Genomic DNA, 16,885 nt, shown 5'->3' on the forward strand with positions numbered 1-16,885 from the left:
ATATATATATATATATAGTTTGATAGTAATTAAAAGTATCAAGTTAAATGTAGCCATATAATTAAAGCTTTATTTATACTTTAAAAAATTGCTGTTATATCCTAAAACCAGCCGATTAATTTGTGTCCACTGACGTGTCCTTAATGTCTAAAGAAGACAGCAAAGACACACTTTATTATCGGAAAGGCCAGCATGTCCTCAACTGAGGACACCAGGTTTTAGTATGGCATCTAAAATGAGTCAAAAGCTGTGGAGCAAAAACAGATGTCCACTATAGTGGACATAAATGAACCAGCTGGGTCTCAGGAGGATATGGACACAATCTCCATTTCCCCTCAAAAAACGCAAACGTTTTTTGTATATTTTAGCCGTCATTTCTAAGTTACTTGAATGCTTTTGAGTGAAATTGTAGCTGCTTTATGACACGCCTGCAACTTCATTTTCCACTTCAAAACGTCCTGTTTCATTCAATTGCAGTACTTAAAATTATGTATCTCCAGAAATAAGGCTTCACCTTCAAAATTTACTGCATCAATTTTGCTGCTATTTGGGAAGAATTAGTCATTTCCTGTTATCCTGACGACAGTGTGCGTTTGTGTCTCTAGGTGGGCAGTAAATTACGACCCGGAGCCAAATGAGTTTTCCGTGCGCAATGAGCGCCTGCAGAGGCGCTTACCTGCGGAGGTGTCTGCTATCCCTGGGGTCTCTCTCACTGCTCTTGGCGGCTGTTTGGGGCCGGTGTCCCACGTCTTGCGTGTGCTCCGTCCCCGTGGAAGTGCATTGCACCTTTCGTTACTTGAACGCGGTGCCTGCTCACATGCAGCCAGCTGTGGAAAGAATTAACCTCGGGTGAGATCCCACTTAAGCAGCACAGAGTTAATATGTCCACTAAATGCTTCGAAATGTGCTTTATTATTGTCTTAGTTCACCTAAAGGATACACCTGTAAGGAGCTGGAGGTTCACGCGAGCTTTGGCTGAACATTCCAAATTGCTGACGACACAGAAAAATAGCGTTGGAAACTCAAATGGCCTTTTCAAATAGCGCCTTAGCCTTTAATTAAATGCATCTTTTAAAGTGTAAACGCAAGGCTAAACTGGCCTATGCCTTTTCATTGCCTTCTTAGAGGAACGGGGAAGAGGTGGACTCACCTGAATGTCATCTCTTGATTAGCTTTCAGGTTGCTAATGAGATACCTCTTGCTTAGAAATGTACCAAATGCGCCTTATACTGTTTTTTTGTTTTTGGTTTATTGCCTACCTTATTATTTGCCCGATTATGGAATGTAGTCTGTAGTGTGAATTTCATATAAAATTTCAATAAAACTCTTGAATCTTGACTCTTTCACAGGGGCGGAGCTAAATGGCGGCTTGAGGTGGCCATGACCATGGCTTGTCACTCTCTGGCCACACCTTTGGCCACTCCCACAAAAGTTTTATCAGTGATTTTCTGCCGATATGACATGCATCCATTATTCTTTGATCCCTTGATATATTCCGATTATTTATAATAAATTATTATATTATTTTATTTCATGGAACCCTGACTTGCGGGCCACCTTTCACTGAGGAGTTGGGACACCCTTGTCACCCCATAGAAATATTTTTGTCAACACACCTTACCTTTTATATGCAATATTTGCTAAATTAGGAAATATATACATTTAGGTGACCAACAAATTAAGTGGGTGTTCGTTATTAACTTTGAATCTCCCCAATTTCCTTGTGGTACTGCAGTGAGCCTCGGTTCATTGCAAGGGAAATGTTGCAGATCTAGCCAATTCAAAAAGTTTTTGATCACTTGATCAGTATACAGCAGAGGCTCTCAAACAGCACCTGAAGGCACAACCTGCTTCTGCAGCTTGCTAATTAGCTAATGCTTTGTCAATCCGTAAGTGGAACATGACAATTTATTTTCAAATTAAGAGCAAATTATATGGAACATGGAGCAACTTACTGCTAAAGTAAAAAATTGTGTGCGTTTATTTTGTTAGGTTTTGTACAAATATGCACTGTTGTTAGTGATGTAATTCTATGTTCTGGAGTTAAGGATGAAAATACACCTAAGATTTCACTTTACCTACTTACTTTATTTAAATATTAGCTCTGATTGTATGCTACAGCCAGGATCTCTCTGAGACTTTGTACCTTCACACAATAATTGCCTTTTTTTTTAAGGTAGGCTAGGAATTTTATCCATTATCCATAATTGGGTTATCAAAATAGTAATGATAATTTGCTTTGCGGAACTAGTTGCATTCCTTAGACTTTTTCCAACTGAGACTGAAGTAACTGAGGCAAGACTAAACCTGAGTAGACCTCTATTAGACCAACTGAAAGCACCTGTGTCAGTGTGTATGAAACGCCCTTCTTGTGTGGAAGAGACTTTTAAGTAAATTATAGGATGGCTAACACAGGATTGGGACCTAAAGAGCAGTTCCGCTTCATCCTATTTCTCCAGTAGGAGAAGGATTTGATGAAAGACGGCGTTTAGTTGATAGCTTACCATTTGTCACTATCATTTTTATTGATGGAAAGAAACATGCTGCTTCAGCCAGAGAGCAATCTGCCTGTTGACCCCCATTGAGTTTGAGTGATGGAAAAATGATTGCTTGTGCAACATCATCTTTCCGTTTGCAGATATAACAGTATAACTGCCTTGCGAGAGAATTCTCTTTCCGGATTGGACAAATTGGAAATACTGATGTTACACAGCAATCTTATTCACGGCATTGAGGACAAAGCATTTCAGGATCTACGATCGTTACAGGTGAATATCCTCGAAATGACTAATCAAAAAGACAACAGGTTCGTCTTGAGCAGAAAAGATTCTTCTTCATCTTAATTATTTCGTTATGTTCTCCAAGGTCCTCAAGATGTCCTATAACAAAGTCAAGCAACTCGATAAAGACACATTCGCAGGCCTGCAAAGTCTGCAACGACTCCACATGGACCACAACTACCTTGACTTCATCAGCCCAGAGGCTTTCTATGGCCTGACAAATTTATCCTTGGTCCATCTGGAGGGTAACCACCTACAACAACTCCACCCAGATACCTTCATTACCCTGAGATACAGCCAGGTCTTCAAGTTGTCCTCGGTGAGGACAATCTACCTGTCTGACAACCTTCTGACCAGCCTGCCTGCGGACGTTTTCTCAGGATGCAGCCACCTGGAGAACCTATTTCTCCATGGTAACCAATGGGCATGTGATTGCCGAATGAACTGGTTCCCAGGATGGATGCAGAAGCATGCTGGTAAGTAGAATAAAATGTGATACAATTTCAAGTGATAACGGAATAAAAAAAAAAAAAAAACAACTCATCAAACGTTAGGTATAAATGGTTTACATGTTAAATTTCAGCATCATCTAAATGTACTATATAGTCGGGTAAAGGTTGACCAAGTTGGGTAAGTCGACTTTAAAACGGGTTGATTGAAAATATTTGACTCCAAGCTCAGTTGGAATCACGTTTGTGCCACTGTTTTCACACTGACCTTTCTTGCCCAATTACCCAATGGAATAATTGATGATAACCGATTTTTAAAAGATTTGATCGATATGATAACTTTAACAGGTAAACTTAAACTCTAAAACAATAAAGCAGATGAGTGGTTTACTACTTTGTGATTCATTTGTTGTTTGAAAAGACCTGAAATGCACACGTCTCAATCGGTGTAAGATCCATGAATGAATCAGTACATTTTCCAGTTTAAATAAAGATATAATCAGAGAAAGTTGACATGTATCAATTAATCCACCAAACCTCAGCATTATGAGGCTTCTACGGGATGTTCTCAGTGGCAAGATAAACATTTTCTCAAGCACACAAGATGGAAAAAAAACCACATTCATGATCCAAAGTCTATCTTGGAATTTATGACTTGGCTTACATAAAAGCAAATCATAAATTGCGCCTCTATGTAAGAATGATGACTTTTTATGTATTTTCATGCTCATATGTAGAATATTTGTTCTCTACAAGTCAGTATTTGAATGTTTCCAGGGGTGTTAAAATGTAAGCGGGATAGGAGATCTCCTCGAGGCCAGCTGTGTCCCGTGTGTGAAAACCCAGTCTTTTACCAGAAGCGACGCCTCTCCCTTCTTCCTACTGATGCCTTCACTTGTAGCAAACCTTGGATCCAACCCAATCTGAAGCAGAAAAACATCAGCTTAGAAGAAGGGGACTTCACTCCGGTTTCTCCAAGGGATTTTATCGCCCCGCTAGGCTCTATACAAATGAACCTGACGGATCAGTTTCACAATGATGCCAGCCTGTCATGCACTGTCCAGAGGCCCTCTAATTTCCAAAACCTCTCACTTACCCCGGAAGAGGAGGGAGGGTACAATATCACTGCACTCGCTAGTACCATAACTACATATTTGGTATGCAACATTGACAATGAACACATCCAACATTTGTGGCAAATCCTAGCAGCTTACAGTGAGTTTCCGCTGACACTCGAGAGAAGCTCGCTGTTGACTAAAAGTCCTGAAATGGTTTACCGATATAGTCAAAAGAAAACAGGTGAGGATGAGCTACATACAAACATTGATGCGGAAATCAAAGCCATTCCCGCATGGCTGATGCAAGGTGAGGTTAGTTTGCAGCTGGACCGTACTACTACTACTTTCTCTACGCTGCATATCAAGTATCAGTCTGCCGTCAACCTACGAGTGGAAAACACCATTCCTAAGAAAGACCACTATTCCTGGACGATGATAAAGAAAGACAATAAAACCAAAACTGAGCATGCTGTAATATCTGGTGAGTATTGTGTTACCTTTATTCAAAAACTTCTGGAACAGTAACTCTATAAACTGGCTATTCCTCAAGAAAAAAAAAAGTTTACAGAGCACCATGGTAGATGACTTCCATACTTAATTCTATAGTTTCGCTGAGTCTGATCATCTGATTTTGTCTTGATAAATCAAGATACACATTTTATAGAGGTTCAGTGAATAAGTTCCAAGAACAGAGAATCTTAAATACAACATTTTAATATAAATACAAATGTTATTGAACAATTATTAAAATAAAACAAATCTAGTTAAAATGGTTAAAAGTACTATTTAATGAAAACATTAATTCAGCAGGTACCCACCAAGAAGCAATGCTGAAATCTGTGCAAAGATGTTGGTTTGTTTTTCACGCCATTTTTTATGAAATTTACTGTTTTGAGGTCCCATTCTATTGGCTCGTACTCAAATCCCTTTGCAAAAGACTTGATTTAATTGTAAAGAGACTTTATGGCTACTGTATTTTACAGAAGCGATAACATTGCTTGTAATTTTTTTTTTTTTTCATTTCAGGTGGGGTGGTCCAGTTAAATTGTCAAGTCCAAGGGGAGCCAAAACCTTTGTTGGAGTGGATTTTACCTGATGGAATGAAGGTGCGAGCCCCTTATGCCAGTGAGGACAATAGGATCATAATCACCGCTGAGGGGAAGCTCACCATTCGAGGTGCAGATGCTTCGGACACTGGCCTCTATCGTTGCATTGCCACCAACTACTTGGATGCCGACATTCTGGTTTTTCGAGTGACGGTTATGTCTCCTGATGTTGAGGAGGCAGATGTCAACGGTGACCATGTATCCCGGAAACTAGGGGAACGTCTTCGTTTTGATTGCAGTAGCTCAGGAAGTCCAAAAGCTTCAGTACAGTGGATACTTCCAGACCACTCGATATTAGACAGATCCCAAGGAAAAATGAAAGTGTATGAAAATGGCACCTTAGTGATTGAGGGTTTTACAATGAGGGACAGAGGATTTTATAGATGTTTAGTTGCTAATGACTTGGGAGTTGACCTCCTGGTTTCTCAGGTGACAATGAGTGATAGTCCAGAGATATTGAAAGACTTTGACAATGACGGATCAGGCAATGAGTTGGAGAGCCAGGTGGACCGAACTTTTACTGAAAACACTGTCAGTGATATCCCTTCTTACAAAACGTCTGAAGGAGCTACCCAGAAAGCTCAAACCAACGTTTCTGATCGACGTCATCCTAGGTTGAGGTCACAAGGCAAAAATAGTGCAGCCAGCCGAAGAGGACGCAGAAAGTTTAATGTCAGCAATAGGCGTGCATTTGGCAATAGGGTCTTTGATAAAACAATTAGGAAAGTTGATCCAAAGAAATTTGCAGAATTTATGAAGAAGGTCCAAAATGGGACAAGAGAAAATAAGAATGAAGGAAAGACAGGAAGAAACACAAAGAATGTTTTCTCAATTGATAATGAAATTGGGTCTGGTGAGGTACGCGATGATCTAATTTTACTTACCACACTTTTGCCCAACACACACCCGCAAAAAGACACTGTAGCGGTCATAAAAAACAGCCATGGAGAAAAACTAACAACAGATTTCACACCGATCCAAACCAACACATTTACAAACAATCCTTTGAAGCATGACAGAGAAGGCGTCACATTTTACGACATGAATTCACCCAACACGGACACCTTTACGTTTGATGAAACAACAAAGCTTCACTCCCTTGAAAACTCAGTGATGGATTCTTCACAAGAAACTCAGCTCCAGTTCTCTGGAGAGCATATTTCAGAACCAGAGACATCCACTGAGGTGTTCTCATTTACCAGTGATCCTAATGTTACTCCAATGAGGGATGGCACAGACTCCATGGAGCTTTTTGTCCACTCGGATCCAGAAAGCCAATCCACAATCACAGCTGTCACCACCACACAGAGGCGGGATGATCAAATTACCTTCCATACCACCCAAACAATTAAGTCCCCACCTTTAGGATCCACCATCATCTCCAAGCAGCAGATCCATATAATCCCACGCAAGAACGGAAGAGCAGGAGGGCGCAGAAGAATGTACCACAGTCGCAGAAGGCTCATCAAACCCAACAGGATTACTGACATACAAGCCATTATCAATAAACTTATTCAGCCATCTGAGCGGAATACGACAGGACCATACAGAGTTGATGTTACAACAGGTAAGCATTTTTTAAAAGAATACCTTCTGTGTTGTTGTATCGCTGACCCAACAATTGTTTGTTGTTGTTGTTTTTTTAAATTACAGATACGGAGCTATCCACACCCACTATACAATTTGGGGCAAGTGACAAGACCGGCAACAAAAACATTCGCGGAAGGCAAAAGAAACCAATCACCACCGAAACTGTGACTATACCTCAGACCTCTGCCGGAATCTTAACTACAACGCCTGCTACTCCACCAGGCATCACTACACACTTACCAACAGAATCTAAAGCTCTACCAACAACCAAAAAAACATCTGTCAGTTTGTTTGATGATGACTATGAAGATTTGTTCTCTGCAGATTTTGAGCTATCAAATCTGAAGCCTACTACTCAGCCTCTGACTACAATGATCCCAACTTACTACCCCAGGTTCTTAACCACTACTGAAACCCCACTACAAGGACTTGTCTCCCCGCCTACAGTCAAACCACTCCTGGGAGAAAATCCTGAAAGAGATATTTCATATGGGTCTGGTGGAAGTCCAGATGATTTTCCGACAACCAGGCCTAGACCTGGTGGAAAGAGAGGGCACCAAGGGCGGAGAAGGAGGCCATTTAAGGGACACAGACCCTCAAAGAACCTTCAAAATACGAAATGGTATCAAATGAGCACAACTAAGTCTTTTGACAACAGGAAAACAACCATGAAAACCACTATCCAGACCTCTGTATTGCCCCAAAAGAGTGCTTCAAAACGTCCAATACTTACACCATCAAGGAAAATGGACAGAACCACAGGACCATCTGAGCAAAACACATATGCTCAAAACGAAGTCGACTGGGACATTTCCTATACAACAAGAACACCTTTTATTCGCTCCAGCGCATTGCCTACATTGGAGAAACGTTACACGACTACTCAAAACAAAGGCCACAACAATGTCGGATCCACAACACAGAGGTTTAATGGTTACACAACAGATACAAAGACATCTAGACCTACAGTGCAAACTGACACCCAAGAGAGTACAGAGAAAGACATTTCTTTTGGGACAATGATCATATATACAGCAGAGCAAGACCGCATCTACACATACAACGAAAATGTCAAAAGTGCCCCTGTCACAACCAGTCCCAATCTTATCAGTACCCAGCCAACTACCATGCTCATGACGAGAAAAGCCAAAATAATTGGTGGCAATGCAGCTAGCTTCACAGTTTTGACCAACTCGGATGTCTTTTTACCATGCGAGGCTGTTGGAGACCCTCTGCCAGTTATATCCTGGAAACGCTTCTCACTGAGCACAGGTACTTCAAGTAATACATTATTTGGCATAATACTGCATTCAAACATGTTTTTCTGTTTCACTGATTGTATGAAAGCAAGCTTAGAATAGCTCGTGGAATCTATCAGTTGAGACGTCATGAGTGCAGCCATACTTGCCTGCAGGGGAAAGAGTTGTGACGCGGCGGTGGAAGGAAGGTTTGTCAATCTGACGGTATTGACTGGAAAATTGTGAGACTGACTCAGATTTTTCAGAATTTGACAACAAAAATAATGGTCAGGATGGCTATCAACGCCGCTGTCACATTTTGTCTCCGCCCTTGATAAATAGATTTTGCGAGCTATCGTAAGCTTGTCCAAAATAAGTTTGCATGCGTGTTTCATTTTTTGTATTTGAGAAACCTTAAAGATATATACACATTTTTATTTTGAGCACCACTGGTATGCTTTATAGCTGGGAGAAACAGGGAAGGTGGGGGCTCTTTTGATCTTCATGGGGTTCGTTCGAAGCTGCCAGTGTGTGCTGGGCGTTCGCTGGATGGCAACCAGACTTCACCTGTACTACTGTTGTTACACAATTTATGATCATGGAAATTTTATATGACACAAAACTGTAAAGGGGACCGTCAGATGAATGCCTGGCGAATGCTTTTGACCCCAAACACAACTTGAAAGCGCCCCAAATGCCCTAAACTTCTCAATTCAAAATCTGTGTATTTGCAGGGCACAGCTACTGTCACTCTAAGTTAATGTGGGAAATATTTGAAAGAGAAATGTTTCTTAATGTTTTCTCTTCCTTCCAGGAAACACAATGACCATCAAGGAGAGAATGGGCAAGTTCGAGATGTTGCACAACGGCACGTTGTCAATTCAGAATGCCAACACTGAAGACCGCGGCCAGTATATCTGTATTGCAGAGAATGAACATGGATCAGATAAACTCATTGTCACTCTTTCTGTAGTAGCTTACCCCTCACGTATACTTGAGCCGAAAACGAGAGAGATAAAGTCTCACGCCGGAAATACTGTGGAGATTCAATGTAAGGCAGATGGTAGGCCCACACCCACGATATCCTGGATTCTGGCAAACCGGACTCAAGTAAGAGAGCACAACACACCAAATGAAAGGGTGTCAGTGACTGCCGGTGGGACCTTGGTCATTAGACAAGTGTCTGTTTTTGACAGAGGTCATTACAAGTGCATTGCTAGTAACCCAGCCGGAGCCGATACTGCTACAGTCCGTCTGCATGTGGTCGCTGCTCCACCAGGTATTTTGGAGGAGAAACGGCAGCAGGTGAAGGCTGTTTCAAAACAAAACCTGTGGCTGCCCTGCACAGGTCAAGGTAGCCCCCAGCCAAGGATTCACTGGGTGCTGCATGACGGTGTTTTTGTCAATTCACAAAGATTTGCCTGGGACAAGAGGATATCTGTTTTTGATAATGGAACACTCCTTATCAAGGATCTGGCTCTAATTGATAATGGCAAGTATGAGTGCATTGCCACCAGTTCCACAGGTTCAGAGCGACGGGTGGTGACTTTGACCGTTGAGAGAAGAGAATCTGCACCAAAAATAGTGGTGACTTCCCAGTATGTAACCGAGTTGTATTTTGGGGATCAGCTGACCCTAAACTGCTCAGCAACTGGAGAGCCTGAACCCAGGATAATGTGGAGATTACCATCAAATGCAGTGGTAGACAAATCACATAGGTAAGATTTCGTCATAAATCAGAGACTATAACTGACTTTCTAACTGTTTAAAACTGCATTCATTCCGTGTTCTATGTGAATTCTATCTCCTTTATGTGGGTTTTTAGTGCAGTGGAGCTCATACTTTCAAAAATTTCTTTCATAATATCCTCCTGAGACACAGCCTATTTATTTGTGTCCACAATACTGGACAGTTGTTTCTGGTCTATAGCTTTTAATCTATAGCTTTTGACATCCTGGCCCTTAATAATGTTATAGGGTGGATGCAATTAATGTTCCTGAGACTAAATGGAGAATGCAACAAGCCTGGGTCTCAGAAGGATACCCATTTAGCAAAATAAGAAACATGTGTGATAGGATTGTTCATTTACCAAAATAACCATTTTACTTCATCTTTCTATTTTTCATACCTTTCTTAGGATGGGCAGCAGATTCCAGGTTCTAGAGAACGGTACTCTGGTCATCAATTCTGCAATTGATAAAGATGCAGGCGACTATCTCTGTATGGCTAAAAGCACAATTGGTGATGATGTTCAACTCATGAAGGTCAAGGTGTCAATGAAGCCAGCGAAGATAGAGCACAAGCCGAACGGCAAAAAGAAAGTTCTGTATGGTAATGACTTCAAGGTTGATTGCAAAGCCTCGGGGGCTCCAAAGCCAGAGATCTCCTGGGGCCTTCCAGATGGAACCGTAGTTAACAGTGCTCTGCAGGCTGATTCCTTTAACCAAGGACGGAGAATACGCCGCTACACTCTGTTTGACAATGGGACACTTTATGTAAATCAAGTGAGTGAACGACAGTGAAAGCATTATGGTCAAACTGAATATCTGTCATAACGGCTTATATCCATTTATTTATTTATTTTTTCTCCAGGTTGGTATGTCAGAAGAAGGAGACTACACTTGTATAGCTGAAAACCAAGTGGGAAAAGATGAAATGCACGTACATATCACTGTGGTGACCGCCGCACCCAAAATACGCCAAAACAGTGAGACTTATGCGAAATTGAAACCCGGGGATAACATTCGTTTTGACTGCGAAGCAGTTGGTGAACCCAAACCCAGGATCCTGTGGATGCTGCCTACTAATGACGTCATAGCAGCATCGAATGAACGCTACTTGTTGCACGTAAATGGCTCTCTAGATATAAGGAATGCAAAGCCAATCGACAGTGGAGAGTATGTTTGTATGGCTCGTAACCCAGGTGGTGAAAACAGAAGAGTCTACCAACTTGAAATCGGTGGTAACCCACCTGTGATCAACGGCTACCATCAGAACAGGACTGTTTTAAAAGATTTCTCAACTAAATATTCAAGGAAACTTATAGACTGTAAAGCTGAAGGCAATCCAATGCCAACCATCACCTGGATAATGCCAGATAACATCTTTCTGAGGGCACCGTACTTTGGTGGTAGGATTAATGTCCATCATAACGGGACTTTAGAAATTCGTAATGTACGTCCTACTGATACAGGAGAGTTCATTTGCATGGCGACAAATGACGGAGGAGAGTCCGTATTAGTTATACAGCTCAAGGTGACCAATACGCTCCGAAGACCGATTTTCAAAAATCCATTCAACGAACGGATTGTCTCTCCTTTGGGGAAAACCAATATTCTGAACTGCTCTGCTGATGGACACCCAAAGCCAGATATCACTTGGATTCTGCCTGACGGAACACGGCTCACAGGTGGTCATAACTCCCACAGACGCGTAGGTAGCGATGGGACTTTAGTCATCTATAACTCTCACGTCGAGGACGCTGGGAAATACCGCTGTGGTGCCAAGAACATCATGGGCTATATTGAAAAGCTCATCATTTTGGATGTGGGTCAAAAGCCCTATATCCTTACAAGGCCGAGGGGCATAATCCGCAGTACGTTTGGAGATCCTCTGTTCCTTCACTGTCTATCTGATGGAAGTCCAAAACCCAGGATTTATTGGACCCTCCCTAGTGGCCACATTCTTACTCAGCCTCAAGTCCTGGGACGGTACAATTTGCTGGAGAACGGAACTCTAGTTGTCCAGGACACCACGCTATATGACAAAGGAAACTACGTCTGCAGAGCTCGGAATGATGCGGGGGAGGCTGTGCTAACAGTCCCTGTTGTCATCATTGCATATCCTCCACGCATCACTTCGATGCCACCTCCTACCTTGAGCTTAATGGCAGGAACCCCTATTAAGCTAAACTGCGCTGCCATAGGTGTACCCAAGCCGGAGATCACCTGGGAGCTACCGGATCATTCCGTTCTCTCGATGGCCCAGCAAGGGAGGCGGTTGGGAAGTGAACTGCTTCACCCTCAAGGCACGCTTGTAGTCCAGAAACTCTCAGCCTATGACTCAGGCACATACAAGTGTGTAGCCAAGAACCTTCTGGGTACAGACCTAAAGGCTGTTTATGTCCGTGTATTATGAGAGTGAGAGGGAAACGGAATTCAACATCTCCAGGGCAGTGGTACCCAACATATTTATTACCACTGATTGGCTTGACAATTTTATTGCGACCCAGGGAGAGGGATTTCTGCAACAAAAACTGGGCCCATTTAGGAGTGATGGTAGACAACGATAGCCGAAGTGCAGGAAAACTGAAACATACTTTTAAGTCGGTCTCTAGCCGTTGATCATCTTCTTGCACAGCCATTCTGGATTCACCTGGATTGGCAAGAAAATAGCATTTCAACTCCTTATCACGTTAAATCATTATATTAAGTACGCCTCCTGGCATTACCTTTTAAAAGCTTTCTTTTTCTTCAAAGTTGTATGCTCGTCTCCTGTCTCTTTGCTGGGCCTTTTCTGCTTTTTTGGCTCCTAAGTGGTCGAATCCAAGAGAATCCTGTCAGGTTTTAAAAATAAGATTTTTTTTTTTCAAAATGACATGTCTTTCAAACTTAGATAATACATAAAAGAGAAATAATTATTTCGGGTTCCGGTTGATCCACAGAGCGGTGCCAGGCAGCAGACCGTTAGTTGGGGATCTCTTCTCCGGGGTAATGGACAGACATGAAAATAAAGGAGGATGACAGCCAAGCTTGTACATTGATTGTAAAAAGAAAACGGCTCATTATTTTAAAATGAGGAAAGGTCATTAAGAGACAGAAGAAATGGAGTGGAATTAAGAAAAGAAAACACATCTGGTGGGACAGATAATTTGTTTTTGTAACTTGGAACTCAATGTCTGGAAAATCATAGCTGGTACTCATTCATGTGGCGGGGGGGAGGGGGGGGGGGGTCTCCAGGAACAGAAAGTGTTCATACATTCTAACCCAAAGTGATTCCAATGAGGGTCTAATGTTGGCCACACATATGGATTCAATTAGAGCACATACGGTCTTGTCAGCAGCATGTCCTTTAGCAGCAAATTAAGAAGATACTGTAGGTGGCTACGTTGTACATATATTACAAGAAGAAGCCATAAAATGTATATAATTTGTTGTTTTGCGAAATTTTACTTGTGAAGATTGTTTTACACTGGATGCTTAACATTTTTGCTACAATATCCAATTTGCTCATTCTGTTTTGAAGCATTTATAAACCATTTATTTCTCTTCAGTGTGCAGTTAAAACAATTTGAAAGACTTGTGATTGTGTTGTACACAAGAATTTACAGTAATGTTATACATTATGCTTATCTGTATTAATACAGTATATATTTGTGTAATACCTACTAATGTATGGGAGAAAAATAAATCGTTAACATTTCTTGTGTTTCAATGCAAAAGAAGGTTGCTCTTTACTTTGTGACACCTACACATAATAAATAAAAAGTTGTTTTTTGATTTTTTTTTCGTGTGAAATTGATTAACCTTTGGAACGATATTTGTTGGGGTACCCCTAAGTGTATATTCCGCAACTCCAGAACATAGTTTGCGTGAAATCATCAGTTTTATTTCCAGCATGCACATCCCTACAAAGCTTTAACAAAGTAAAATCATACAAATATTTGGAAAGAACTCCACAGAAAACAATCTAGCGATAGGTTGCCTCATGTTCCATTTAATTTTCTCTTAATTTGAGAAGAAAATGTTTTGTTCCTTTTACAGCATTATAAAGAAATGAATCATTTTCTGATAACTAGAGAAACACTGGAAAATCTCACATAGGCTACCCCAATTTAAGAACCACTATCCTAGTGTATAGCAAGGTCAGAGGTTCTCATGTAAAAATATTCTTTTTTTTTCGGGCTCGGTAAAAAAATTGCATGACTAAAGATGATGCACAACTATATAAATCTTAATAAAATTAAAGTTTTACAACAATTTGTAAATGAGTCACTTTCACAACATTTAGCAAGAAGTTGCTTCATGTTCCAGTTAATTTGCTCTTAATTTGAAAACAAATCTGTGCTGTTCCTGCTGTTGCTGATAAAATAAAATCTCATGTTTCCCCTTAAGTGCCTCCATGTGCACCAATCGGTACACAAACCTGCATTTGAGAACTAATGCACGAAACAGTAAGATTTAAAGATAGGCAAGAATCCCTGCGAATATTAAGTGGATTTCGCAAGTGTTGGAATGCAGATGACTCGCTAAATGCTTTCATATGGCTGCATAATTTCAAAGACGCACGTCACCATCATGCCACGCTCCCGAAACAGCTCATCACTCACACCACATGCCCTGTGTGGATACTCAAGTTTATTTGTTCAGCTTTTGCAGGAATAACTGTGTTTTTCACTATCTCGGGCATTCATTATGATTCAAAATGTGTTTTTTTTTTCTCTCCATTTTAATCCTTCCACAAGGGAAGTTGTACTATTTGAGATCTGGTTAATATGTGGCTACTGAAAGGAAGTGTGTGTTTTGTCTGGCGGTGGGACCGCAGCTGCTAAAGTGAGACGCTGGATAGAAAGTTAAGACTGGCTTCCAGCAGGGTAAACAAACGGTGTTTTTGCTCTGTATGAGGTGGGTAGGAGGGTTTCCTTGGCCACCTTGAAGAAGGTGGAAAAACAGATCTCCACTGACTTGTTGCTCATATTGTCACAAGTATTTTTTTTTTACCCTCTCCAGGGCCTTGCAAAAAGTGGAAAGCTGTGACGTATTTTTTTTTAGCATTTGGTATGGAATTCCGTGTTTAACACTTTTAAGTATTTTCACCATTTTTGGGTCATTTTCTTCCACATCATTCTTGCATTATTTTAACCGAGGAATCGCACACTAATGGTAGTGTGATAACTAAGTGGTCGTGCCATGTTGAAAAAAAAAAAAAAAACAACCTCAAACTGGTGCCGTACTTGCTTGCTATCCTAAAAACTCTGTGATGCCAGTGTGATGTGAATAGAATACTACCATAATGCATTTTACAATGTTCAATACAAGAGATGTCTTTATTATGTGTTCTCTAATGCCTATTAATGTTACTAATGTTATTTCTTTACCCCTTGTGCTATATTTTGATCATTTTGGGTCATTTTCCTCCACATTATTCTGGTAGTGTGATAATTAAATGGTCGTGCCATGTTGACATTTGACATACTGTCATCATCTGGGTGAAATTTCAGCTCCCTAGTGTCTTCTTATAATGCTTTCCATTTGATGTGAAATGCCCATGATGAAAAGATAAAAATTTGAGAAAAAAAAACAAAAAAGCGAGTGCGGTGCATACTTCTCAGTGTCTACGCCGGCGATATAATTTCACACCACAGTTGTACAATCCTCACTTCACCCTTTTAGCCACAAGTATGATCTTTGCACGTCGTCTTCAGGGAAGCTGTGTCATGATGTGGTCAACTCAAACATCCAAAGACCATTTATATATCAGGCCTTTTTTTTTTCTTACTTGTCAGTTGCCTTCTTACTTAGTACATAATACAATACATTAAGGGGCACAGTTTAAATTAGACATGCTTGTTATTTGCAATGTGAATCGTACTGACAGCTGTTTCTAATAGTTTGCTGACCATATTTAGCCGTTTGTTACAAAATGCTTTATAGATTTAAATTTGCCCGTATTCTTTGTCTGGCCTGAGGACAGTGGAAGTTCGTCAGTGGGGGTTTTCCATTCTGATTGTCTGCAGATGTGGTCTTTATGCCCCTTACAAAATAACCTGGTAGATCGTTGGGGCCCACTACTGTAAACCTTATGTTCCACACGCCAACATCATTCTTAAGACATCAAAGCGTCTCGAAATTACGGGTACCAAAATCTTCACCTTTTTCAGCTGACTACTAACACTTTGTGCAGGATTTTGTCCAATTTTGTCCAATTTTACATCAAAAGCATTTCACATCAAAGGGAAAGCATTGAAGGAAGACACCAGGGAGCTGAAATTTCACCCAGATGATGACAACATGTGAATGTTGAATGTGCCATTCCTTAGTGAGAACGATGCGGAAGAAAATGACTCAAAAATGATCAAACTCCGGCCCGCGGGCCATATGTTTGACACCAATGCATTATGTAATATATCTCTTGTCCACATGCTGTGCTTCATCTGTCTTAGTAAAACTAAGCACATACCTCAACGATATCATACCTCAACGATATCATAAGAGAACCAGAGCCCGGGAATAGCTTTGTTAATGTGGTGCAGCTGAAGTCATGCAAACAACAGTGGCATCCTTTCATCGGGAGTAACCTGATACTTGAAGGCACTCGAGTAGCACAGGTTTTAAGTACTCAAACTCTGACTCATTGTAAAAGGACAAATTCTGAGTAAAGACTTTTTGAAAATATACAAAGTACAGATGTCTGTTTTCCTATTTAGAGAATAAGAGTAAAAATGCCAAGTACTTATAATTCATTATTTCCCACTGAATAGTAGAATGGCACAATATGGCAGCTGTATTAGAGCTCATTGAATTGTCCAGGTGTACCTATTGAAGTGACCGGTAAGTGTGAGCATCCCCGTATGCGTAAGTTAACATCTGATGCCTTGCGTGCGCACACACAAGTGTGAGCTGAGCACACAGAGACACCGTGTCAAATATGTGAGCAATCCCGGCC

General features: G+C 40.9%; 1 protein-coding gene across 2 annotated transcripts; it reads left to right on the forward strand.

Moving 5' to 3' along the window:
• The first annotated feature begins 634 nt into the window (after window positions 1-634).
• igsf10 (immunoglobulin superfamily, member 10) lies at window positions 635-13,141 on the forward strand. 2 transcript variants are annotated; one of them, XM_088427178.1, is made up of 10 exons: window positions 635-849; window positions 2,639-2,768; window positions 2,866-3,256; window positions 4,007-4,768; window positions 5,314-6,960; window positions 7,047-7,170; window positions 7,279-8,255; window positions 9,036-9,939; window positions 10,359-10,725; window positions 10,814-13,141. In XM_088427178.1, exons 1-10 carry the CDS (start codon window positions 635-637, stop codon window positions 12,356-12,358), a joined length of 7,062 nt encoding a protein of 2,353 aa, XP_088283304.1. In that variant the 3' UTR covers window positions 12,359-13,141. The 2 variants fall into 2 exon arrangements, with proteins under 2 accessions (XP_088283304.1, XP_088283303.1); XM_088427177.1 differs by having other exon boundaries at window positions 653-849; window positions 7,047-8,255.
• Window positions 13,142-16,885: the final 3,744 nt, after the last annotated feature.

The sequence above is a fragment of the Hippichthys cyanospilos genome, chromosome 11 (genome assembly GCF_059441005.1).
Source record: "Hippichthys cyanospilos isolate Australia breed blue-spotted pipefish chromosome 11, RoL_Hcya_1.0, whole genome shotgun sequence".
Classification (NCBI taxonomy): Eukaryota; Metazoa; Chordata; class Actinopteri; order Syngnathiformes; family Syngnathidae; genus Hippichthys; species Hippichthys cyanospilos.